Source organism: Balaenoptera musculus, chromosome 16, assembly GCF_009873245.2.
Source record: "Balaenoptera musculus isolate JJ_BM4_2016_0621 chromosome 16, mBalMus1.pri.v3, whole genome shotgun sequence".
NCBI lineage: Eukaryota > Metazoa > Chordata > Mammalia > Artiodactyla > Balaenopteridae > Balaenoptera > Balaenoptera musculus.
Genome location: NC_045800.1, coordinates 30718426 through 30745843, shown reverse-complemented (window position 1 = coordinate 30745843; position 27418 = coordinate 30718426). Strand labels below are relative to the sequence as shown.

Here is a 27418-nt window from a genome sequence, read left to right as displayed (position 1 = left end):
TACCGTTCACCCGCGAGGGGTCGTGTCTACTCTTCGCCAAGTAAACAGGGAAGGTAGGGGCGGGGCCAAAGAGGCGTCGGGACCTGGTTGGCCCGGGGAGGGTTGAGGGTTTCGCGGATTGGTCCCAGCCGGGATCTCAGCTGTGTGAAGCGCACCGGGTCCTGGAGCCCGCGGCCTGAGGGATGGACGAGACTAGCCCACTCGTGTCCCCTGAGCGGGCCCAACCACCGGACTACACCTTTCCGTCCGCCTCGGCCGTTCACTTTCCGCAGGTGCCGGGGGGCGCGGTCCGCGTGGCGGCGGTGGCCGGCCCGGCCCCCTCTCCGCAGGGCTCGCCAGGCCACGACCGGGAGCGGCAGCCACTGCTGGATCGGGCCCGGGGCGCGGTGGCCCAGTGTCAAACCCAAACCATGGCGGCGCAGGCCCAAGCCCTGGCCGCCCAGGCCGCGGCGGCGGCGCACGCCGCGCAGGCCCACCGCGAGCGGAACGAGTTCCCGGAGGACCCCGAGTTCGAGGCGGTGGTGCGGCAGGCCGAGGTGGCCATCGAGCGTTGCATCTTCCCCGAGCGCATCTACCAGGGCTCCAGCGGAAGCTACTTCGTCAAGGACCCTCAGGGGGTGAGAGCGGGCTGGGGACCGCGGCCGCCGGCATCGGGGAGAGTGGGCCTGTCCGGGGAAGTTTGAGGGTTCGCACAGCCAGAGGGAGAACGGGGGTTTGAAAGGCTGAGAAAGGGAGAAACTTCATAGTGCAGAGCCCCTTGCAGGACTTTGGAATTCCACTGAGGACTGGAGACGGAGAAGCTGTCCGGAATGAAGAAATAACTCAGAACTTATTTGGTAGGGGAGGAGTGCGCGGAGAGTGAAAAGAGGAAATTGACCAGATACAGGCTAGGGGCCCAGCGGTGTGATGGGCCAATCGGCCTCTGGACAGAGACGCGCGGGGAGATGCTGCTTTCTAGTAGGTTCTTTATTCGGCCACTGACGTACTGTTTTGAGCTTTGAGCCCGTCCTCTCTTTTTGGACCGAACCAGTGTTGTCGCTGTTCTTTGAGGAGGACGGGTGACCCATCAGAGGCTCTGAGGGTTCATTCCCAGCCTTCTCTGTTGTGGGGACGTCTCCTGCCACCGACCCAGGCCCCTTATTGGCAGACGTTTGTTGTAAGAGTGGGTGGACTCATCAGTTTCATTTGTCCTGGTTATTGCTCACTTCTGGGAAATTCTTTAAATCCTTCTTGTGGCTCCTCAGTTTAGAATGTGAAGTTTGAGAAACATGGGACTGTCAGCTACCTTTTCCTTTCATTTCTCACCCAGGACTGTCAGCAGTTTGCTTTTTTAACGAAGGCGGAGTGTTTGTTTGACCTTTATTTTGTCCCTTGTATGTGTTTAAAGGGGGATGGGATGGGGCATGGAGTGACCAGGGCGGCTGTAAAGTGACCTTTATTCTTTTGATAACCATAGGAGGATTTAAGGCATTTAGATCAAACTAGAGGTATCTTTGGAATATCAATGAGTCAAAAAAAAAAAAAATCAAATCTTCCCTGTTAAAGTTCTCAGATGGACTAGAATGGTTTGTTGGAAAAATGTATTATTGTTATGCTTATTAAAATGATGGGTATCAGAGCTCCCTCACATTTTCTCTGCATCTCTCTTGTCTGAACTCTTGAGATGGGTGGTGTGTTCTTTTGGTAGGATGTTGTTGTCCCTGAATTATCACCAAGAACCAGAGAGCAATTCTGCCATCAAATCAGTTAACATAAACTGAGACGGGGGAAAGCTTCGAGAGTAGTAAGTCTTTCAAATAAGGGAGCAGTGAGTTAAATCGAAAGCTCAAACAGGAACCATCACTTCTAGAAGAAAAGAAAGAAAGGTGGGTGTCCTGAGGTTTAAAGGTTAGCAAGATGTTTTCATCTTTTTTATTTAGGAACCAGAGTGAGATCTAAGACATGAATGGATTTTATTTTATTTTGTAGTTGTTTGCTTGTTGGCTGATGTAAGAAGGGGCTAAGATTATCTTTGTTAGGTACAGAAGCAGGAGGAAGGTTTTTGTTTTTCTTTCATGACACTGTTAGAGCTCCACTGTAACACTGGAAGTGTGTCAGGTCAGCAGAGAAGTGTTCTGGTGCTCTGACAGGTGGAAGTAATATGATCTCTCAATTCTACCTGGCAGGTAAAGTACTACCACCTCAGTACATAGGGCACAGAGAATGACAGACTATGGGTATGCTTCTTGGTGATTTGCAGGATCTTAGTCTCTCAAATTTCCTGGCCACTGTCCTTTCTTAGAGGGGAAGTCAAGACACATATGACTGGATAAAACTTATTAGTGTAACCATCCTGTTCACACTGAGGAAAATGTGGTTCAGGGCAGAGGATCACTTCCTAACTGCTATGGTGGGTTATACTGGACCACGGACTCACTGTAGTTAGTTTTGTCATCTTTGGCCCTGCTGCAAATGTGTTCAACTATTTTATTTAAAAATACGTAGATAGCATTTACTGTATGCCAGGTACTATTTAAAATGCTTTACAAATAATAATTCACTTAATACTCATAACACCTTCAGAGGTAGGTACTATTATTGCCCCCACAGACGATGACACCAAGGCACACAGTATACCTAATTTGCCCAGGGTCTCACAGCTATTAAGTAGGAGGCAGGATTCAGACCCAGGCAGACTGGCTCCAGAGTTCATGCGCCTAACTACTATGTCCTGCTGCCTCAGAGTTAGTCATCTGAATCTCTGGTTTCTCTTTTCAGCTACCATCCATATTGGTTAAGACTAAATTTGGCTGTGTGTGACAGAAAATTTAAAATAATAATAACTTGAATAAAACTACATTTGACTCTCATAAAAGAAGTCTACAGACTGCTCAGAGCTGGGATGGCATTTTCCTTTATCATGGATGCAGTATGAACAATATGTATCCGACCGTCCGGCTGGTCAGCCATCCCTAGCGTGTGGCTTCCACTTCGTGATCCAAGGTGGCTGCTCAAACTGCAGACATCTTGCCTGCTTTTCAGCCAGTTGGAAGAAGGAGAGGGAGAGGAAGAGGGAGAGGATGCCCTTTCCCTGTAGGACGTTTCCTAGAAGTTGCACCAGACTCTTCTCCTTACATCCCATCGTCCAGAACTTAGCTGCAGTAGTGGCTGGGAACTGTAGTCTTTATTTTGCCCAGCTAAAAATCAGGGACCTGTGTCCAAGGAAGAAGAGGGAACAGAGATTGGGGGAACCAGCAGTTTCTGCCACAGGTACTTTGGAGCTGGACAGTCTGAAAGGTTCTTAAAGATAACAGCCCTGATTCCATTTCCCATTTTAGGGTGGTTTCTTCCTCGGGATGAGCAAGTAGGGACCTGGAACAGTAAGATGGAAAATGCTAGATCAGGAGTCATGGTAGCGTGTTCATATTACCCTCCTCACCTGCATACATCCTTGTGCTTCAGGTCTCATGCTCAGTCATCTACGAAAGTATTTTTTGAGCATTTTCTGTTTTGAGAGGCTAGTAATTCTAGGTGTTCATGTTGCCAAAACATAGAACAGCATGTGACTGACTAGTTTATTGGGAGGAGTAAATGAGATACCACACATGAAAGCCCCTGGCCTAATTCCTGGTGCTTAGCAGGAGTTCAGAGTGTTTTGTTTCGTTTTTAAGTTACATGCCCACTGACCTCTGGATTAGGCTTTCTTGGATACGTGGCACTGAATAAAGCAAAAGTAGTATAATTCTGAGATGATCCTTTCATATTGAGAATAGTAATTCATTAGATAATGCTCATTGGTGTTTGCGACACAATTCTACAGATACTGCTCACATGTTCTAGGAGCTTGGCCTTGTATCAGTAATTTTCAACCTTTTAAAAATACTTTATTCACCAAGAGTTTGTCATGAAAACAGTACAGTATTATTTTCCATTTTTCAAATATAAAATTATGTTGTAATATTGAATGTGTTTCTTCTAACCACCTGTGCCCTCCAGGAAATTTTGATGTCCTAACATATGGTTGAGAATGACACTAATAGCCAAATAAAGAATAAAGATCTCAAACAGAGTAACTTTTTTATTACTAAAATGTTAAGACACAGTCATGTTTGTGTACCACAGATAGGTGTAGTTCTGGAGATTTTTAAGCATCATCTACCATCTGTTACAGGGAGCTGTCCCAGGCCACAAGCTGTAATGGATGAGGCAGGTTGGGTCGATGGCAGTGGATAGGAAAATAAATACAGGCTGAATCTTTTTTATTACATTCTACTTAGATCCCATCTTCTTTCAGGGTCTCATATATTTGGAGTAGTCCATCCCTCTCTTTTGTAAAAGTTACATGTAAATAAGGCTTCTCTACCTAAATAGCTAAGTCAAAGAATGCTGTTTCCATCCAACCTCCAACAGAATACAGACTTGCCTTTTTAACTCTCATTTCCTTATGACTGTACAGCAGAGATTTCCAGAGGTTGCATGATGTATGATATTGAAACAGATTGAATTTTAAAGAAGATGTGAGAATACAGTTGTCTTTTATTGAGCCAAACATTAGAGATTTGCAAAATGTAAAACAATTCCAGTCTTCTCACTAAATGTTTTTTAAAATATAGTTATTTTTCATAAAAACATGTCACTTATGTTAACATGTAATAGGCTTATTTTTATGATTAGGTGAATTAATAAATAGTTTTAACATTTTAGTTTTAATTTCTAGTACAGCAAATATAGATTTTACCCATGTATATAAAAGCTTTTGGGGTCTTTAATAGTTTTTAAGAGTTTAAAGGGACCTTGAAACCAAAAAGTTTGAGAACCGTCCACTTTGTGTTTACCAAACTTAAAAAAAACCCTGTTTATTATGCGTTATTTTTGCATATTTCACTGCATAGTATGAGTGATGTGCTTGAACTGTGTTAGATTTTAGCACAGCATAGTACCCTCCTCCGTGGGGCTGCCGCATAGATACAGGAAACCCTTTGGGTTCCAGGTTTCAGTAACTGGTTGTGGGTCTGGCACCAGCCAGTGAGTGGCCCCTTGCTTCCTTGTGCAGTGCTGTTTTTATCCCCAAGTTCATGGATTGCTGCTGCTTGAGCTACCTGCACCTTAACCCCTTTATTAAAAGGGGTTTTAGTAAGTGGGTGTTAAGGGAGGGTGTTTTTAAAATATTGACGTCAAACTGAAGCTTCCTCCTAAATGTAATAAAGGAATTGAAAGTATATTAAAGAAGAAAAAGGTTGGTGAAACAAATTAGGCAGTAGTTATTTTCTTTCTCAACCAAATATTGGTGGGTGACTTTAGAGTTTGTTTTCTATGAATTAGAAGAATATTCTTGAGTATTCTGTAACACAGTTGATTATGTGACGTTAACATTAGCTTTGGAAATTAGGCCAGAGGCTGCTTTATGTGTCTATCTAGGAAACCCACAGAGTGCTGATGCACTGTCTTATAAGAACTAGGTACTGAGCAAATGTTGGCAGAATTGAATTGAACTGAGGCAACACTTAGTCCTGAAAGGCACTTGTCTCCCCTTCTGTCTGAATGTCCTTCTGTTCCTCCATCCTTCCCACCCTACCATTCCCCTGTTTGTCCATTCCAGGCATTATTATTTAATGAAACCCTTGTAATACTGAGAGAACCACGATTACTAATGCTTTTAGAGTCAACAAAATGCTTTCTGATTCTCCTTATGGTGGAAGGAAATTGAGAAGTTTGAGAGGTCAGTCTATAAAAGATGCTTGGCTGCAATGTTGGCCTTCAGGTTCTGCTTTCTTTTCTTTTCTTTTTTTTTTCCAGCTGCACCGTGTGGCTTTCGGGATCTTAGTTCCCCGACCAGGGATCAGACCTGTGCCCCCTGCAGTGGAAGTGCAGAGTCCTAACCACTGGATTGCCAGGGAATTCCCAAGTTCTGCTTTCTTTAAGTGGAAGTATTTAAGCCTCAGCCCTGTTATTTTTCAGCCTCACTAATAGTAGGAATGTCTTGGTTTCCCTTTCACTGGGGACCAGCTTGCAGAACTCCACATTATGCCTCAGTTGAACTGACTGGTGGGTTCTGGGATGGGCCTCAAGTTGTACTGTGGTTTCACTGCCCAGGTTCCAGAGAGTTACAGTGGAGTCATCAGTCATTCTCTGTATGGTAAGCCACTTACTACTGCTGCTGTGTGATTCAGAGCCCAGGGTTCCAGGGGTACAGAGACAGAGAGGAAGATTGCTAAAATAGGCCTCTTCCTAGCCACTTCAGATAAGAATGTAATTCTGAAGACTTATAATATGAATATATGCATTTGACTTTTTCCGGTGAATAAGTAAGTTTGTTTATCGTTAAGAATAAATTGATTCTTTTGGAGGAAGAAAGTTCTGTATTTCTCTTGCCCTCTCAAATCCTTGCAAAGCTTCTTGAAGGGACTGTCCTCAAGATTGACCAGTTATTGTTTTAGACATGTGCCTAGCCAGTTCCTAATATGAGTACTTAATGCAGGCAGGTGGATTTGTGTTTTTTGCTGTGACCAGCTATTCAGGAAGTGACACCCACAGGAAAATGTCTTATGACCTAGACTATCTTGAGTTGGCTGTGGGGTGAGGGGAGAGGGAGAGTCATATGATATAAAGATGAATCACTTGAATAGCATATTTACTTTACTTTTCTTCCTTTGAAAGTACCAGCTTGGGGACTGGAAGGAATGACATAAATATAAAACAACCTCAGAGGGCTGACTGGCTTGGGGAAGAAACCTTCAGGAGGGAAGGCCTTAGTTTCTAGATTGCAGCAGCAGCCCATATGTCCAAGGATCTTTGAGGATTAAGTTACTGTCTGCTAGAGAAGATGGATCTTAATCTTTGTGGCCTCTCATGTCCTGATCGCTTGCCTATCAGAATTACTTAAAAGAACCCCATTCTAACCAGATAGCAGATCCTTTTTCCTGCTGTGATTTTTCTCTTCCATTGCTTTCTTAGTTTGTCATTCCTAAACTTTTTTTTTTTTTTAAAGGAGCACTATTTTTTTTTTTTAATTTTTTAAATTTATTTATTTATTTATTTATTTTTGCTGTGTTGGGTCTTCGTTGCTGTGCGAGGGCTTTCTCTAGTTGCGGCAAGTGGGGGCCACTCTTCATCGCGGTGCGTGGGCCTCTCACTATCGCGGCCTCTCTGGCTGTGGAGCACAGGCTCCAGATGCGCAGGCTCAGTAGTTGTGGCTCACGGGCCTAGCCGCTCCGCGGCATGTGGGATCTTCCCAGACCAGGGCTCGAACCCATGTCCCCTGCATTGGCAGGCAGATTCTCAACCACTGCGCCACCTGGGAAGCCCCCTAAACTTTTTTAAGGTTTGTTAACACGCGGAGGGGGTGGGTGTCGAATAGTAAGGCCAATAGAGGAAACTACCATTGATGAAAGAATTTTCTTAACCTCATTCTATAAGACCTTACTAATTTCCTTTCAGTTAATACTTTTTTGAGTCTTTCCATAATTGATGCAGAGCAACAGCATGTATGAGTGTACCTTAGAAGTTGGGGTTTGATGGTGTTAGAATCTGTTGTACCGTATATATCAGACTTGGCACCTTCTCTGGCCACAGCCCTTTCTGGCAGGGGGTCTCTCAGCTGCTCATGTGAGCTGGTGTCTTCCCCTTACAAGCTGGGGGAGAAGCCAGTGTCTAACTGTACGTAGGGATTGTCTGCCTATGCCCCCTCATTTCTTTCTAGATTCCTGCTGACCTGGTCTGTGAGCTACTTTAATCAACTTGCCTTTAACATCCTCTTTTTCTTTTGTCTCTGTAGAAAATCATTGCTGTTTTCAAACCCAAGAATGAAGAGCCATATGGGCATCTTAATCCTAAGTGGACCAAGTGGCTACAAAAGCTGTGCTGTCCCTGCTGCTTTGGCCGTGACTGCCTTGTCCTCAACCAGGGCTATCTCTCAGAGGCAGGGGCCAGCCTGGTGGACCAAAAACTGGAACTGAACATTGTACCCCGTACAAAGGTTAGTCTCCAGGAAGCCTTACTGCCTGGCCAGAGTTTTCCTGGACCTAAGCCCTGCTACGTGTTAGTGGGACTGCTAGATCCAGTGAGGGCTATTTGTGCCCTGAGTCTAGGGTTCTCAGCCCTTTTTTTTGGTGGGGGTGGTAGGTTTAAGCTCATGGTTTGATCATGTGATGAAAGCTATCCTGAGAAGGATACACATAAATTTTCTGCACACAGTTTCAGGAAGTTCACTGACCTGATGCACATGTATGGGCTCCCTGGGTCTTTGGATCCCAGGTAACCCCAAGCTGGTTAGAAACCTAGCTACTTTTGTAGCTTACTCTGTTAGATTTCTGAGCTATTCCAGGATTTAGATACAGTCTAGAATGGACTAGCTGATGTCAGCTAAGCACTAATGCAAGGTCTGCCAAGGAGGACTCTAGGATTGGCTGAGGGTTAGAGTAAAGGTCTGGCCTGAACACCTACAGGGAACTGACATGGAATTCTCCTCACCCATCTTTATGCTATGGAATTCTGGTACTTGTCTGAACATAACAAAATCGGGTTCCCAGATCCAGGCAATTCCACACTTAGAATGGATTTGTACATACCTTGTATGTGTTATAGACTTAGCTGAGGTTCTATTGAAGGGTCTGGACCATACGCGGCCCCCGCCCCCTCGCCCCTTGCAAAAACATGCTTTAATATAGAATTTATTGCATACAGTTTCAGGAAGTTTACTGACACTAGGTTAAGAACCCCTGTACTACAGGGTGTCTCATGAGACCTTCCAAGGGTTCTGAGGGGAAGAAATCTGCTGGTCAGCATATGAACATCTAAGGACACGTCGTCACTCATTTAGTATGTGGCTCCCTGAGATTTAGTAATAACTTAAGGTGAAACTCTGATCTGATGCTTTAAGGCTGCAGGGGCATCTTTGTATCTCTGGGTCTTAATCCTCTTTGAAAATCTGATAAAAGCTATGAATCTTGTTCCCACAAAAAATACATATATTTGCAATTATTGCATATAATTTCAGGAGGATGGTTCATAGACAAGTTGAAGTCCACCCTTTGACCCATAGGATCTAGATTAAAAACCCCTGCTTGAGGTTTTCTTTGCCGGTTTAGATAGCAGGCTGGGGGCAAAGAGCCTGATCAGCAGACAGGAGCTTCCCTTCAAATCTGTTTTTTCTGTTTTCCCAGGGTATGTTAGAAGAAAATGTGATTGTTGTGGATGTTTAACTGTGTCTGCTCCTTTGCCACCAAACTTCAAATAAGCCAACTAATTTGTTAAGGTTGTAGAAGTCAGGGACCACTTCTTGAAATTTCCTTCTCTCGTTCTCAGCACCTAGCAAAGTACTATACTTATAGTAAGCATTTCTTAAGTACCAGCTGAATCAGTGGATAGATACCAAACCATGAAAAAACAGTAACAGAGATCCCCCAACCTCAGGCCAATGGAGAGAATGTTTGATTGTAGTTCCGGGCTTGTAGCTCCCATCTGACACCTAAGTCACTGCCTGGCCTTGTGCAGCTCATTCCTTCCCTTTATACTTAGTTCTCTCTGTGTGCGTATAGTTAAACGGCACATTGAACATCTTGTATGATAATTAAAGATCCTAAGATCTCCTGCCTAACCTGAAATCCTCCTACTAGGCCCCTCCTAGACTCTAGAAATGCTTCTAAGTACTCCATGCTCATCACTGTAATTTCCTTTCTTTGCTAGGTAAATAGCAGACCACCCATGCCCTGTGCCTGTCTGCTTTGCCTGTGCTTCTCAAGTGCAGTGCCTAAGAATCAGAGGGCTTGAGTCCAAATTCTGGTGCTGCAGCTCTTTACTGGGTGACCCTTGGGCAAGTCACCCCCATATCTCCTGCCCATTCAGTCTCCTCACTATAAAAATAGGGACATAAAGAGGTCCTACTTTAGAGAGTGGCTATGAAGATTGCACAAGTTAATCCATGTTGAACATGTAGCCCAGCAGCTGGCACAGTGTAAACACTCCATACATCTTCACCTGTGGTATTTTTATGACTATTCTAATAATTAATGTCACACAATCCCTTTCTTCCCTATCTCTGGGCTTTCTCTTTCCCTGTTAGAGAACTTTAATAAGGCCTGAGGATCTTTTACATCAAAAAATCAACAACAAAAACACTTGTCTTCCATGAGACTGAGATGAGACAGAACTTTGCAAGCTTAACATACATTTGTGGGACTTGTGCCTGGTGGCGCAGTGGTTAAGAATCTGCCTGCCAATGCAGGGGACACAGGTTCGAGCCCTGGTCCAGGAAGATCCCACATGCTGTGGAGCAGCTAAGCCCGTGCGCCACAACTACTGAGCCTGCGCTCTAGAGCCCGCGAGCTACAACTACTGAGCCTGTGCACCACAGCTACTGAAGCCTGCGCTGCTAGAGCCTGTGCTCCGCAGCAAGAGAAGCCGCAACAAGAGAAGCCACTGCGCTGAGAAGCCCGTGCACCACAATGAAGAGTAGCCCCCGCTCACCACAACTAGAGCAAGTCCATGCACAGCAATGAAGACCCAACGCAGCCAAAAATAAATAAATAAATAATGCTAAAACAAAACAAACAAGCCAAAAAAACCCACATATATTTGCAAGCTTTACATTACAGCTGTTGGACAATAGTAAGAGGAAATCTCTCCCCTCCCTCCCTCCCCACCCTTGTGACAGGATTCTATCCAGTTGATCAGAGCATCTGTCACTATGGAAACGGGGCTCACTTGAGATGGAGCTTCAAACAGTAAGGCTGTAATTCTCACTCGATCGCTATCTCTGCTCTCTGTTCCTGCAAGGTTTCAGGTTGTGATAGTTTCATTAGTCATAGGGAAAGAGTGGTTTGTTACAAAAATTGATCAAAAATAAATCTGATGGGGGGAAAGGGTGGTTTATGGCTTGAGAGCCAGTGTTTTCACCATGGAAACTGGCAAGGTAGTCTTAGGAAAGCCTTTTTTCCCCTTTATTCCTGTGCCTGTGTTTCCAGATTTGTAAGGCAGAGAGTGCTAACCTACAGTACTTTGCACATCCGTTTTAGGTACTCTGTTAAAACTGGATGGATGGATGGATGGGAGGAAGGGAATTATTTTACGCTGTCTTTGAGATTTCGGGGGCAAAATAATTAGTTATTTGTAATGAATTTTGCAAGGCTTAGAAAAAGAATTTTCTTATAAATTTGATTTTAGGTATTTATATGGTAAAACTCACCTATAGCTATCTCTGAAAGAAGCTCGTAACTCATTCATTCATTCACTTAATAAATGAGCATGTGCCAGGCACTGTGTTAGGTACTAGGGATGCTAATGTAAATAAGATGTTCTCATCCACCCCACATTTCTTTAGTCTTAAGAAACAAGTTAGATATACAAATGGATAATCACGAGACAATGTGATAAGTGTGATAATGGACACATATGGATTATGGATTACAGTGATATCACTGCAGTTTGACAATCAAGTGTAATATTGGTGGCCTATTAAAAATTTTTTTTGAATAGGTAATGCATGCATCTAGTGCAAAAATTAGAAGGCACCGTAGAGTAAACAAAGAAGAGTAATTCAGCCTCTCTCCCACCCCTGTCTTCCAGCCACTTGGTTTCCTTCCTCAGAGGCAGCTGTTATTACTAGTTTCTTGTGTAATATTCTAGATACAGTCTATGTAAATATATAGCAACTCACTAAAAATTAAAACCAATTTTAATATTTAATTTTTGAATGTAAATAATTGTACATAGTACAGAATTCAACAGGAAATAAAAGAGTATAGAGTAAATTGCAATTTGTTTTTATTTGGAGAGAAAATAGGCACTGGGCCATCTTCTCCTAACCCAGGAGGTAGCTGTAGTGGTCAGGGTAATTCATGCTAGCTGCTGTAACAACCCCTGAATTGCAGTGGTTTAACACAGTAGGAATTCTTGCTCACATCAAGACCCATGCCAGTTAGGCAGCTCTCCTAGATCCCATGTCACTCCAGGTAGCGGCAAGAGATCTAGGATCCTTCCATGATGTGGTTTTGCCATCTCAGAGCCCTTCATTTCCAGCTGCACAGATTGGGGAACGTGAACTAAAGATCATGGGAGATTTTAGGGGCCAGGCCTGGAAGTAACGGGCATACATCACTTTGTCAACATTCTGTTGACCTGAACTAGTCATATACTCTATCCTGGCAGCTAGAAAGGCTGAGAACTGCATTCCTTCTACGTGCGGAAGAGGAACAGTATTGGTGAGCATCTAGCTATTCTCTGCCATAGTGGTATAGTTCCTTAAATTTGACTTTAACCTAGGTGTCTCTTCTGTTTCCACTGTAGGTAGTATACCTGGCCAGTGAGACCTTCAACTATAGTGCCATTGACCGAGTGAAGTCCAGGGGCAAGCGGCTTGCGCTGGAAAAAGTGCCAAAAGTTGGGCAGCGGTTTAACCGCATCGGGCTACCGCCAAAGGTATAGACTGCGCCTCGGTGGCTTACCAAAGGTGATGATTTATAGTGGCATAATCATCCAAGTGATGAAGCAAGGTGTCTACAGACTTACCTATGGACACTTGAATAGCCTGCCCGGAGGCTTCTGTCTTGCTCATTTCTGTTAAGGGCCTAAGGTTTGAGGAATAATTCTCCAAAGAGACCCTAACTTTCTCACTTTACTCCTCTGGACCATTTAGCTGGGCTTCCTGAATTTGGATGAGCAATTACTGTCACAACCCTTTCCTGATATAAACTCCACAGGGCCTTAGTGGGTACCTGGCTTACTCCTGGGATCTTTGCACTTGGGCTGTAGGGAAATACCTTTATTCTTCCTTTTTGGTTGCAGGTTGGTTCATTCCAGCTCTTTGTTGAAGGGTACAAAGATGCAGACTACTGGCTACGTCGTTTTGAAGCAGAACCTCTCCCTGAGAACACTAACCGGCAACTACTGCTGCAGTTTGAACGGTTGGTGGTGCTGGATTACATCATCCGCAACACTGGTGAGCAGCTGTGGGTGGTCCTGTGCCCTGTGCCAGACTGTGATGAGGCACGGGGGAGACCTGGAGGCTTGCAGAGCTTAGTATCAGAGTACCCTATCAGGATGAGTTTAGTCTAATACATAAGGGTTATGCACATTTGGAGAGGGTCTTGAAAATACTTTTCCTAGACAAGCCTTGTTCAGGCACATCATGTGTAGTTATCAGAAGTGGTGAGTATTTACGTTTTATCTTTGCCTCTTTCCCGGTCCCAGACAGAAGACACTTTGGCTCTTCCAGAGCAACGCGAAGAGTCCTCTTATCCTTGATCTCTAGTCATTCATGGTAGCCCGGCCTATCACAGGACAGTTTTGTCTTTAAATACCTCATCTAAGTGGACTTATATACAGCATTTTCATTCTCTGACTGGCTTATTCACTTAGCATAATGTCCTCAAAGTTCATTCATATTGTAGGCTGTGTCAGAATTTCTTTCCTTTTTAAGGCTGAATAGTAGTCCATTGTGTGTATATACTACATTTCACTCATCCATTAATCTGTCTACAGAAACTTGCTTCATGGTTGCTTCCACGTTTTAGCTATTGTGAATAATTCTGCTATGAACGTGGGTGTACAAATATCTTTGAAACCCTGCTTTCTGTTCTTTTGAGTGTATACCCAGAAGTGGAATTGCTGTATCATATGGTAATTCTATGTTGAGAATTTTTTTAGGAACCGCCATACTGTTTTCCATAGCAGGTGCACCATTTTACATTCCCGTCAGCAGTGCACAAGAGTTCCAATTTGTCCACATCTTCACCATCACTTGTTATTTTCTGTTTTTTTGATAGTAGCCATCCTAATAGGTATGAGGTGGTATCTCATTGTAGTTTTGATTTGCATTTCCCTAATGATAGTGATCTTGAACATCTTTTCATGTGCTTTTTGGCCATTTGCATTTCTTCTTCAGAGAAATGTCTGTTCAAGTCCTTTGCCCATCTTTGAATTGGGTTGTTTTATTTTTGTTGAGTTGTAGGAGTTCTTTATATATTTTGGATATTAATCCCTTATCAGATACATGACTTGCAACTATTTCCTCCCATTCTGTGGGTTGCCTTTTTATTCTGTTGATAGTGTCTTTTTTTTTTTTTTTTTTTTAAATTCATGTTCTTTTATTTATTTATTTATTTATTTATTTATTTATGACTGTGTTGAGTCTTCGTTTCTGTGTGAGGGCTTTCTCTAGTTGCGGCAAGCGGGGGCCACTCTTCATCGCGGTGCGCGGGCCTCTCACTATCGCGGCCTCTCTTGTTGCGGAGCACAGGCTCCAGACGCGCAGGCTCAGTAATTGTGGCTCACGGGCCTAGTTGCTCCGTGGCATGTGGGATCTTCCCAGACCAGGGCTCGAACCCGTGTCCCCTGCATTGGCAGGCAGATTCTCAACCACTGCGCCACCAGGGAAGCCCTGATAGTGTCTTTTGATGCAATTAATTTAAAATTTTTCATGAAGTATTTTTTTTCCTTTTTTTAATCTATACCTTTCGTGTCATATCTAAGAAATCACTGCCAAATCCAATGTCGTGAAGCTTTGCCCTATGTTTTCTTCTATGAATTTTATAGTTTTAGGTCTTAGATTTAGGTCATGGATCCATTTTGAGTTAATTTTTGTTTATGGTGTTAGGTAAGGATCCAACTTCATTCTTGTATATGTAGATATCCAGTTTTCCCAGCACCATTTGTTGAAAACACAGTCTTTTCCCTATTGAATGGTCTTCCTACCCTTGTCAAAAATTGTTTGATCATAAATGCAAAGGTTTATTTCTAGAGTCTCTATTCTAGTCCATTGGTCTGTCTTTATGCCAGTACCACACTGTTTTGATTACTATAGCTTCGTAGTAAGTTTTGTAGTAAGTTTGAAAGTTTTGGAGGAAATGTGAATCCTCCAACTTTGTTCCTTTTCTGGATTGTTTTGGCTATTCGGGGTCCCTTGAGATTCAATATGAATTTTAGGGTGAGTTTTTCTATTTCTGCAAAAAAGATCATTGGGATTTTTATAGACTTGCGTTAAATTTCTAGGTTGCTTCACTTCAAGTAGTATTGATATCTTAACAATATTAAGTCTTCCATTCTATGAACATGGGGTGTCTTTCCATTTATTTATGTCTTCTTTAATTTCTTTCAGCAATGTTTTGTAGTGTTCATTATGCAAGTCTTTCACCTCCTTGGTAAACTAATTTCTAAGTATTTTATTCTTTTTGATGCTATTGTAAATGGATTTCTTTCTTTCTTTTTTAAAAATATTTATTTATTTGGCTGCTCTGGGTCTTAGTTGTGGCACATGGGATCTTTGTTGCTCTTAGTTGTGGCACATGGGATCTTTGTTGCGGCATGTGGGATCTTTTAGTTGCAGCGTGCGGGATCTAGTTCCCTGACCAGAGATCGAACCTGGGCCCCCTGCGTTGGGAGCACAGAGTCTTTTTTTTCTTTTTTTGTTTTTGGCTGCATTGGGTCTTCATTGCTGCACACAGGCTTTCTCTAGTTGCGGCGAGTGGGGGCTATTCTTCATTGCGGTATGCGTCCTTTTCATTGCAGCGGCTCCTCTTGTTGCGGAGCACAGGCTCTAGGCATGCAGGCTTCAGTAGTTGCAGTGCGTGGGCTTGGTAGTTGTGGCTCGCGGGCTCTAGAGCGCAGGCTCAGTAGTTGTGGCGCACGGGCTTAGTTGCTCTGTGGCATGTGGGATCTTCCCGGACCAGGACTTGAACCTGTGTTCCCTGCATTGGCAGGTGGATTCTTAACCACTGCGCTACCAGGGAAGTCCCTGGATTTGTTTCTTAATTTCCTTTTTTGGATTGTTCATTGTTATTGAATAGAAATGCAACTGATTTTTGCGGTCTACTTGGTATCCTGATACTTTTGCTGAGTTTATTTATTGGTTCTAACAGTTTTTTGTGGAATCTTTAGGGTTTTCTACATATAAGATCATATCATCTACAAACAGATAATTTTACCTTTTTATTTCCGGTTTGGATGCCTTTTATTTCTTTTTCTTGCATAATGCTCTGGTTTTTCAGTACTATGTTGAATAGAAATGGTAAAAGTGGGCATTTTTGCTTTGTTCAGGATCTTAGAAGAAGAGCTTTTGGTCTTTTCACCACTGAGTATGATGTTTGCTGTGGGTTTTTCATGTATGACTTTTATTATTTTGAGGTACTAGTCTGCTGGTGATTAATTTCCTATTTTTGTCTGAAAATATCTTTATTTCACCTTCATTTTTGAGGAATATTTTTGCTGGGTATAGAATTTGGGATTGGCAATTATTTTCTTTTAGCAGTATTTAAAAAACATTCTGTTATCTTCTTGCTCCCATGGTTTCTGTGGAGAAGTAAGTCGTCCATATTATTGTTGCCTTTTCAAATGTAATCTGTCTTTTTCTCTAGATTCTTTTGAGATTCACTCTGTGTTTGGTTTTCAACATTTTTACCGTGATATACCTAGGTATATTTTCCTTTGTATATACAGGCTTCCTTGAATCTATAGTTTGATATGTTTTGTCACTTTTGGAAAATTCTCAGCTATTGTCTCTTTAAATATTACTTCTGCCCATTTTTCTCTCTGTTCCTTCTGGGACTCCAAATTATATGTTGTTAGATATACATACATGTATATATCTTTTTCTCCTGGGTGCTTTATTCTGGTTTATTTCTTGTGGTCTGTCTTTCAAATCACTACTTTCTTTAGCACAATCTGCTATTAAACTTATCTATTGAGTTCTTAATTTTGGTAACTGTATTTTTAATTTTTTGAATTTTTGATTCTTTTTATAGATTCCTGTTTTCTGCTGATGTTCTTAATCTTGCCTTTTATCTTCTTAAACATATTAATGATTTTACCTTGAACATTTCAGAGTCTATATGTTCATTATTTGGGGCCCCTGTAGATTTGTTTTAATTTTCTTTTGTTTTTCTTGTTTTTATTTGTGTCATGTTGTCTCTTTGTATACCTCGTTATTTTTAATTGTCAGATATCGTATATCAGAAATTATAGAAACATTTGGAGGCCTAGGATGTTGGTATAAATCTTCTCTGGAAGGAGATGTTTGCTTTTGGCAAGCAGCTAGGGTCATCAGCAACCCAGGATCACTTTAACTTCAGGTATTGCGGGGAAATTCTGCTTACTTCCAGGGTTGTAGCCTTTCAGGTTTCAACCAAAAGCATGGATGATTTACCAGGGTTCCCCCACCTTATCCGTCACCAGGCTACAACTTTGTCTCCCTAGGTCCCCAGCGCTATTAGAACACTGCTCTACCTCTAGCCACCTCGTAGCCACCTCTTCCCAAATCAGCAGGTGCTGTAAGAGAAAAGAAGTCACGAATGCTGGACTCCCCTCTCTGGATTACCTTTTTCTCCCAGATCATGACACTTTAACTCTTAAGGGTCTTGTAAAATCTCCAGTGCCTTCAAGAGATTTAAAAATATTTTATCCAGGGACTTCCTTGGCGGTCCAGTGGTTAAGACCATGCTTCCACTGCAGGGGGAGTGGGTTCAATCCCTGGTCAGGGAACTAAGGTCCCGTGCGGTGTGGCCAATAAATAAATAAATAAATAAGAATAAAAATATTTTATCTGTTTTTTGTAGTTGTTCTTAGTAGGATGATTGGTCCCCAAGTGTCCAGAATATCTAGTTCATCATTGCTGAAAGTGAAAATCACCCCAGTTTTTTCTACTAACTTCATATTTCTGTTCACAGATCGAGGCAATGACAACTGGCTGATTAAATATGACTGTCCAATGGATAGTGCTGGCTCTCGGGTAAGCGGTTGATCTATATCTTGAAGGAGAGGATGAGGTGTAGTATATGCATAATATGAAAGCATGTAGTGGGGTGATATTTAGGTCACATAAGTTCAGAGGAATCAGGATAGCACATGTCTTTAAAATTGATAGGTTAATATTTGGAAGAGCTTTTCTCAATTTGTTTTTTAAGGAATATCCTGCTAATGATAGGGATAGAATGAAGAAAAGTACAAATAAGTTTGGAACATATTACATACTTTGTGCCTTTTTTTGAGATTCACATTGCATAGTAGCACAGTAGAGGTCTGAGAAATAGTGCATTAGTGCACCTGTGTGATTTTGTTTGGCTCAGTGATTTCTAAACCTTTTGACCATGGAATACTTTTCTCACAAGAATACAATTCCACAGAACATCAGTTTAGAAAAAGCTGCTTCCTGCAACTTTCTTTACCCTCTCATTGCTTTTATACTCCACCACACTTCCCCATCCCTGTTCAATCTGCACATTTAACAAAATTAGCAGGAAGGCTACCTGGAGAAGGAGAGTGAGGTTGGCTTTTATTCTTTATAGTGTTTTTTTTTTCTTCCAGCTTTATTGAGATATGATTGACATATAATATTGTGCAAGTTTAAGATGTACAATGTGATGATTTGATGTATATATTGCAAAATGTTTACCACAATAAGGTTAGTTAACACATCCTCATAGTGTTTTTACCTCCTTTTGTAATAGTGGTTCTCAAATTCTGTACATCAGAATCACCTGAAGAGCTTACTAAAAATAGTACAGATTCGGGGGACTTCCCTGGCGGTCCAGTGGGTAGGACTCTGTGCTTCCAGTGCAGGGGGTGCGGGTTCACTCCCTGGTTGGGGAACTAAGATACTACACACTGTGCAGAGTGGCCCAAAAAAAAAAAGTACAGATTTTATTGGATTGGCCAAAAAGTTCATTCGGGTTTTTCCGTAAGATCAGTACAAGCCTTTCCTCCATTAGGTCTGGGGTAAGCTGAGGATTTCACACCTTAAATAAGGTATCCCAGAGGATTCTGATGCAGGTATCCTGGACCCACATGCCCTTTTCCTGTGGTGGCACTAGTTAACCTGAACATGGAGCCAAGTAGACAGTCATGGGAATGCCTGGCATGGGCTGCTGTCACAGGCAGTCTGCTCCACTCTCTGCACTCAGCTCTCGTCCTTTTCCTTTCAATGTATCACGGAAGCAGGGGAACAGACTCCCTTATGCAAGAGCAGCCAGCTGTTATCTTCCACGGATCCGTTATCTCACTGGAAAATGTGGTCACCACCACTGAAGTGGCATCTGAGTCAAGGTCCACACGAAAGAACCTTGGCTGACTGATAATTGACTTCTCTTTTTTTTTATACTCGCAGGATTCTCACTGCCTTTCCCTAGGAGGAATGGTTTATAGTTATCTTTTGTTATTGTCATTTCCCATGTTACCAAGGACTGTGGCAACTCTTGGGGAAGGGCACCTTTTCTAAGATAAGAAAGGGACTCTGAGGACCTTGAATTAGCCAAATCAAAGTGCCATGAATGTATTAAGTCAGGTAACAATATGGAAACCAGTTCAGAGGTTGAGTAAGGACTGATGCCTGAGGAGGTTGAGATGGGATGCTTTGCTACTACTTTAAAGGGCCTGGGGCAGATGGGACTCTATAAATATTTAGTCTTCCCTTGCTCTTCAGGACACAGACTGGGTGGTGGTGAAGGAGCCTGTTATCAAGGTGGCTGCCATAGACAATGGGCTGGCTTTCCCCCTGAAACATCCTGACTCCTGGAGGGCATGTAAGTCTCAAGACCGCTGTGGTCTGGCTCTTTTCTTGCTCAGTCTCAGTTTTCTTATGTGTGCAATGAAGATGATAATTCCTCTATCACAGGATTGTTCTAAGAATTAATGAAATAATGCAGCTCATGCACTTGAGCACAATGGCTGGCACATGGCAACTACTCCATAATGTAAGCTATTATTATAATTTTTACCTTACATTATTCCCATTTGAAGCACAGAGTTGAGTTTTCGCATCTCTGCTTTGCATTTTTCTTATTCTTTCTGAGGACTGTCTTATCATAATTTATTCTATTTGTGTTTCTAAATACAAGCTGCTGTCAGTGTTCTGTCTTCCATGTTGACATTCTAGAAGCCAGCCCCTGCCCCATTATAACTGAGAAACTTTTAGAAAGGGAAAGATACAAGTAGAGGGTCACTAGTCCCTTTGCAGTACTTGTCTGTCTTTTCAGAAGGAGCATCTCAATGTTTCGGTGACAAGTAACTGCTTCTAGATAGGCGTACATACATCTTGGAAAGTCATATAATGTCTGGGAAAGAGCACAGGCTAAGGTATTAGGCAGACCTGGGTTTGAAGCCCAGTTTCTCCACTTACTGTGTAACCTTTAGGGTTAACAGCCCCTATAACTTTTATTTTCTGTTGTGTTTCAAATAAGAGCGGTATCCTACCTTTGCCAGTGCTCTGATAGGTGGAGGACATAGATGGGCAGGGATTTTTTCAACACCAGCTTTCTTTTGACTTTTCCTCTTTTCAGATCCTTTTTACTGGGCCTGGTTGCCCCAGGCAAAAGTCCCATTCTCTCAGGAGATCAAAGATCTGATTCTTCCAAAGATATCAGACCCTAACTTCGTCAAGGACTTGGAGGAGGACCTATATGAACTCTTCAAGGTTAGCCCTGGGAACCTCAGCCTTATAACCATATAGAAGAAAGAATTCCAGTGGTTTTTCTAATTGGTCCTGATACAAGCCAAAAGAGAATGGAAACACCCTTCTGGCTTGTGTTAGCCAATGAAGAGCAAGATTCCCCCCTGTGGACAGCAAGACCTGGTTTGAGTTGGTCTGAAAAAAATTGGCAGCTGTGATGAATCACACTGGTTTGTGTCCTTTGTGTCATGTGGCTGCAGTGTCTCTGCAGAGCTCTCATTTTCAAATGGAGCACTAGCACCTGGAGTTCTTTAGAGTTAATGATGAGACTGAGGACAAAATAGTTACTTGTTCTCTATTTCCCCATGTGTGAAACAGGGAGTTCCTGGGGTGGTGGTTAATTTCTCTAAGTCTCCGAAGCTTCATGTAGGTTCTCTTTATTAGGAAGTTTCTAATTGGGGGAGGAAAACAGGTTCTTCTGAGGGATTCATGCAGGTTCCATCTCCTTCTGCCCTTCCTTTGCAGAAAGATCCTGGTTTCGATAGGGGCCAGTTCCATAAGCAGATTGCTGTCATGCGGGGACAGGTAAGCCTGGAACATCCTCCTGGTGTCATCCCTGGGATCTCTCTGACAGGGTTTTATGCTCATGTTGAGTAAATGTGTAAAGCTTGTATTTTAAACCCATTTTAGTCTATGCCATACGTATTTGTAACTCTCCGTTAACACCTGAGAGGAAAAGTAGCCATCCCAAATCTCCCACCTCTTCCATGGTATCTGGTGCTTGGTGAAGCACTTACTATGTGCTTAGCTCTGTGCCACTTGCTGGATAGTTCATCGGTAAATTTACCTGGTGGTCTGTGTCCTCAAGTTGTGCAAGGCAGCCACATGCCTTGGTGGTTAAGAGCTAGGCTCCGGAGTCAGTCTGCTGCTTCACCATTCCCAGCACTATGGCCTTGGGCAGGAGTCTCTGCTTCCTTGTTTATAAAATGGGACAGTAATCATAGTTTGCATAGTTGGCCAGAGGATTACATAAGATAATGTGTATCAAGTGTTTAGTAAAAACAATGCCTGGCACATGGTAAGCACTCAGATGCTGGTCATGGTTATAATTATTGTTGTTATAGTTACAAGCCATATTATTTCTTTTTTCTCCACTTCACCTTCAAAGAGAACCAAGGAAACCCCCAGGGTGTTGTTGACCTTCCAAAGCGTAGTAAAGAATAGCTTGAAAATTGTCTAAAAACTCTGTAGGACACTGACATTCTGCTTATCACTTTGAAGTCTTAAAGATAGCTGGGATGGCTTAGTGGTTAGGGCACAAACTGGTCAGAGTGCCTGGTTTGAATCCTGGCTCTGCCATTTACCAGCTATGAGGTCTTGGTCGAGTTACTTAATCTCTCCTTCTTTTAGTTTCTCCATCTGTAACATGGGATTAATAACAGCACCTACCTCGTAGGGTTATTATGAGATAAATCATTGAAAACAGTTGGAGTAGTGCTGGTGTGCTGAAGTACTCAATATGGGTTAGCTCTTTTGATTATGATTTTGTATACAGCTTCTCACATCTTTGAAGGACAAGAGGGTTTTCTCAGTCATAATTATACATTTACCTCTTTCTTCCATTTAGCAAAAGGCTTCTGGTGAGAGCAACTCTTGAGCTTACCGAGCCCATCTTCTCTAGAAATGGGACAGACAGGTTTTAAGAGCTGCAGTTATTATAGCTGCCTGAATACTGTAACATGGTCTTCCTACATTTCCTAAATAATGTAAGGGCCCAGTTAGGCTGGCAGAATTTTTAGAAACCTTAAAAGCCACGTGATGTAGTCTGGTATTATGGAACTCAGCATAAAGGCACAAACTTCTCAAGTTTATGTAGGCTGTACCTCTGTCCCTATTGTAGTTTCTTCTCTAATTCCTTCCCAGCTCCAGTCTCTTGCCAACATCATAGCAATCTTCCTCTCATGATAATTTAGTTAGGACCATTATCTAGAGTAGCAAAAGGCAGGGTTGGGGGGGTGGATTGAGAGAGTGCAATCTTAGCTTTCTTTCCAACTTGTGCTCTTAATGTCCTTTGAGGGCCTGTGGCATCTTACAACCTAGAGTGCCTCCCTCTGAAACCATAAGGTTCCATGAGAGTCCAGCTCCTCCTCCTAGCATGCAGGTGAAAGGAAGGCACCAGCTTCTACCTACCTGAGCTGTAATCACAGAGTGGGCTGTACAATGGCCCAGAGTCAAAGGTGAAGAATGAGGAGCCCCTAGAGAGATGGAGTTGGGTGATAGAAGTTGTTCCTCACCATAAAGGCTTCTAACCAGGAGTTAGATAAAGAATGCAGGGTCTGAGGGAAAGCTTCTTCAGATAACATTTTCAAAGACAGTATTTCTTTTTTGGCATTATGTGCCTGCTATAAATTTTTCTTCAACTTTTTAATTTGAAACATTTCAAACCTCAGTAAAACTGAAAGAGTGAGTGGGGTCTTCTAGACTCACCAATTGTTACATTTAGTTAGCCACATTTGCTTTATCTTATTTCTCTAAATATTATCTATCTGAATAGTATCTATCTCTATGTATCTATATAATTCCTCTCTTTAATATATCTATATAATTTGTCTCTCTCCCTAGATAGATAGATTTTGTTTGTTTGTTTTTGGCCAAATCTTTTGAAAGTAAGTTGTAGACAGTTTGACATTTTACCCCAAAGACTTAAACATGCTGGAAAGGTGGCTTCTAACCCGGAGAACCAAAGAAAGCACAGGGAGGCCCAGCCGGGGCAGGTGTAAACTCCCGTCTCTTAAGTTGGGCGGTCTCCTGCACAATTCACTCTAATTCCATTTGAACCTCCTTTTAGTTCTCTGGCCTGATCTTGTACTCAAGACTCTTCGAAGCAGTGTAGGGTGCTGGCAATACCAAAACAATGAAGTAAAAAAGAAATTAATTACTGGTAGGATCGACTTCTCTCTTCTGACCTCTGTTCCAGGTTGAATCTCTGCCTCTTTTGGGGCAGCACTTGTAGGCCAAGGATATTTATGGCTTGAGGCCTGTGTGATTTGGGGGTGCCGCCTAGCTTCCTGTCCCATGTGTCTGGCCTGGCTGTGAAAATCTTCAACATCCAGTGGTTTAAAGAAGGCTGTCATAGGACAACTTCAGCTTTTGTACTGTCCTACCAGAGAAGATAAATGGTGGTGACTATGATTTTGACAAGGGGAAGAAAATGTGTTCCTTCGGACACATATCTGAAATATATGTAAAATACAGACAAAAATTGGAAAGGAGCTGAATGCACTGTGGCATCTTGGAACAGAAAAAGAACAGTACTGGAAAAGCTAATGAAATCTGAATTAAGCCTGGAGTGTGGTTAATACTAATGTTCCAATGTTGATTTCCTAGTTTTGGTAAATGTACCACGGTTATATAAGATGATAAAATTAGGAGAAATTGGGTAAATGGTGCATAGAAACTGCCTGTACTATCTTTGTAACTTTTCTGTAAGTATAAAATTATTCCAAAGTAAAAATTTTATTTAAAAAAAAGATGATGAAAAGACAGCATGAGAGGGACAATTCAACTGAAATGGCTTTTTTTTGTTTAATACATGGTCTTTGTAGGAAAATCAGAAAATAAGGATAAACAAAAATCACCCTATCTCTAGGTCACCTTCCTTGACCCAGAGATAATTACTGCCAATCACTTCTAGACTTTTTTTCTCTGTAGATAAGTAGATAAGAAAATAAAGGAGGGGCCACACTATAATACTGGTTCCTTATCTCCTTTCTTTTCCATCTAAGACATTGTGATCAGTTTTCCATGCCAAGAGAATACATTTTTTAACTGCTTGTTTCTAATCCCTTAAGTTATTAGCTGATCCCATACTCTCAGATATTTATATCATTTTCACTGTTACAAACAATACTGCACTGTATTGATTGAAACTAAGTGTTTTGTGCATGTCAGTGATTGTTCCCTTAGTCCTTAAAAATGGAGTTGCTGAGTCAGAGGGCCTGTTCACTTTTAAGCCTTTATGTTCCACTTGCCTTTCTGGAAAACTGTCCCACGATCCAGTCCCACAGCCACGTCTCTGAACTCTCCCCAGCTGAGTCGTCATCGTCGTCTTCTGTATCTTTACTAACTAGAAGGGCAAAACAATAGGAGGTATTTGTTTTCATTTGTATTTTTTCAACGAGTAGAGAGGTTTCCATTTTCTGTATATTGCCCACTTATATTCTTACTTTAGTAAATAGCCTGTTGGTACAATTTTCCATTAGTGGATTGTTTATTTTTGTTTTGATTTATAGGAGCACTCTATCTGCAGGTCTCCCTTCAGAGGCAGACCAGAATGCCTAGGCCTTGCCCTCACTGATCTCATTTTCCCCACTGCAGATCCTAAATCTGACCCAGGCCCTGAAAGACAACAAGAGTCCCCTGCACCTCGTCCAGATGCCACCCGTGATTGTCGAGACGGCCCGTTCCCACCAGCGATCTGCTAGCGAGTCCTACACACAGAGCTTTCAGAGTCGGAAGCCCTTCTTTTCATGGTGGTAGCCCTAGAGGCAGACAAAGGCACATTGTCTGAGACTTGGCTTGGGAGAAAGCCTGGGGAGCAGGTTGCAGGAAGAGCCAGAGAAGCCGGCGGAGATCAGTGCCCTTAAGAGCCCTCCCTCTCTGCTCACCACCTCCTCAGAGCTTTCCCAAGCACAGGGAGAAGCACAATCAGAAGGACAGTGTGTGCTGTTGGGCCCTTCTGAGAGCTGGCATGGGGGGAGCGGCTGGCGCTCCGTGCAAGTAGTCCAGATGCCCGGGAAGGAGCATCTCCCTTCCAGCATTTCCTGGGGGAAGGCTGGGAAACTCCCTTCCCTTCCTGACACCCTGCTCTGTAGCTATTCCTCATTATATTCTGCATCAGAAAAAAAACAAATACAAATTTAAATATAAAACCCAGGCAGAATCCCAGAACCTCTTGCAGGAGAAAACCTCTGATCCAGACCTAAATTTGCATGGGCCCAGACATCCAGGTGTCTCACAGTTCTTTACCCCCACGGACCAAGGCAGCTAGGTGACTCGCAGTGCTGGGACAGACAGAAGCCACACTTCCTTTTGGTTTTCTGCCAAGTCTTCTTCCCCTTCTCCTCCCACCGGTGCAATAGGCTGACTCCAGACACGATTCTCACAGTGGGGAGACTTTTGCTCTAGAACTCCCAGCAGTTTTACAGTGATGGTATAGATCACCTCTGCTCCCTCCCCTGCTGGGGACCCAACCCCTCTAGTCCAGGCCTGTAGGTTGCTTGTCACTCAGGCAGAGGCAGGAGGGAGGAAGTTGACTCCCCAGCATGCAAATGTGATGCATACCACCTGGGTACATGCTGGGAACTGTAATGGTCTGTGGGTGAACTTACCCGAGCCTTGCTTCCTTAGTCCTTGGCCGTAGCCAAAGGTAACAAACTCTCCCAGTCTGCTAATTTGTTCCTGTTGTTTTAGATGTTTTGTTCTCAACTCTTGAGTTAGTGCTTCAGTTCTCGGTTCTGGAGTGGCTCTCGGTGAGGGTTCTGGGGGAGGTCTCAGCACGTAAGAGGACAGGATATTAGGTCCTTGGACTTCTTTTTCCGCTACCACTGCTGCTTGCTGGAGGTAACAGGACTTGTGTTCCGCCTCCTGGTTGGCAGCTTCCCTTTGCTCCCCGACTTCTTGTTCCAGGCCAGTTTTTCCACGGCTTCTTGAGAGAGGCAGGGCCCTAAGGAGAGAGGCCTTCACACTGCCCCCCGGTGGCTGCCCAGCCCAGTGTGCATCTTCCTGCTTCCATGTCTCTCTTCCCTCAGCTGTCCGTCCCCCTTACCAGCTGTCCGAGCCCTTTCTACACCAAAGCAAAGAATGGCCCCAGTGGGGAGTAAAGAGGGTGCCACCTGTGGCTATGGGGCAGCCCTGTGCTACTGGACGTTTCAAGTTTCCGGCGTCCTGCGATTGGTCAATCAGCCTTGGAAAGAGACTATCTGGAAGGTTTGAAGAACAACCAAAGAAAGGGAGCAAGGACTATGGCTGTGTTCCCTCTGCTTGCCTAGCTCCCGCCATGCAGGAGGTGTGCAGCTCTCTCGTCAGCTGCGCCAGGCTGGGCCCCTTCCAGTCCGGCCCCCAGGAGCCAGCTTATCCTGGGCTTCCACCCCGCTGACAGGAAGAGTCTCTGGATCTGGGTACGCATGCCCTGTGGACAAGGCACAGCTCCCCGCCGGCCCCAGCCCTGACAATCCCATTGAGCCGACCCCGACTCTGGCCTTGGGGACCACGTTTGTGAGAACATGGGAGCAGCAGGGCTCCCAGAGGCCGGAGGGGACCCAGATGTGTTTAGCTCTCCAGACATCTGTGTACAAACGTGTTGGTGAAGTGCCCCACCTGGGTGCTGAGAGGGCCTGAGCAGTCTAAAGAGCCCGGTTGCTTCCCTCACTGAGCAGATCTGCACATTGTCCTCAGGCAGACCAGCTCTGGGATGAGAAGGAAATTGGGTCCTACGTAAGAGGGAGCTGGTCCCGGTCCTGGCAGGCCAAAGAGTATGGGGCATCCTTTCCTGGCCCACATCCGTTCTCCTTGAAGCCTGTACTCAGGTTGCCTTGAATGTGGACTTTGGGAGAGCTAGGGCCCAGAGTGCCGAGGCAGGTTTCTGGGCGGCACTCGTGGAACCGCCCGGCCCTCTGCCAGCCACAGGCCCTGTCTCCCAGCGTCAGGGAGTAGAGGCTGGGCTGTAGAGTGCTGCTGCCTCTGTATTGTTCTAATGCACTGTAGAAATTGTATGTAATGTATTTAAATCAATGCAGATGTATGAATAACAAGTCCAATTCTGACCTTTTTTGTCTAGTTTTCTTTGGTGGAAGGAAGACAAGGGTAGGATGCAAATTTTAAAGGACAAAGAACCCTGTGTTGCCATGGGAGTTACTGAGATATGCTCCTGAGTCTCTTTTCCTCTAGCAGAGGAAGGTACAGGTCCTCATTTCCCAAAATATTTTCATAACTCATTTGACGCCAACACCTGACCTGCACCTACACAGATGCAAAGCTATTTGTAATCATCATGTATCCCTTTTACTG

The 27418-nt window shown here is 43.4% G+C and overlaps 1 protein-coding gene across 1 annotated transcript; it reads left to right on the top strand.

Moving 5' to 3' along the window:
- The first annotated feature begins 10 nt into the window (after positions 1-10).
- PI4K2A (phosphatidylinositol 4-kinase type 2 alpha) lies at positions 11-27269 on the top strand. The gene is made up of 9 exons (XM_036827920.1): positions 11-617; positions 7754-7954; positions 12262-12393; positions 12760-12913; positions 17634-17695; positions 19385-19484; positions 20241-20374; positions 20876-20935; positions 24728-27269. The coding sequence occupies exons 1-9, from the start codon at positions 183-185 to the stop codon at positions 24887-24889; spliced, it is 1440 nt and encodes a 479-aa protein (XP_036683815.1). The 5' UTR covers positions 11-182; the 3' UTR covers positions 24890-27269.
- Positions 27270-27418: the final 149 nt, after the last annotated feature.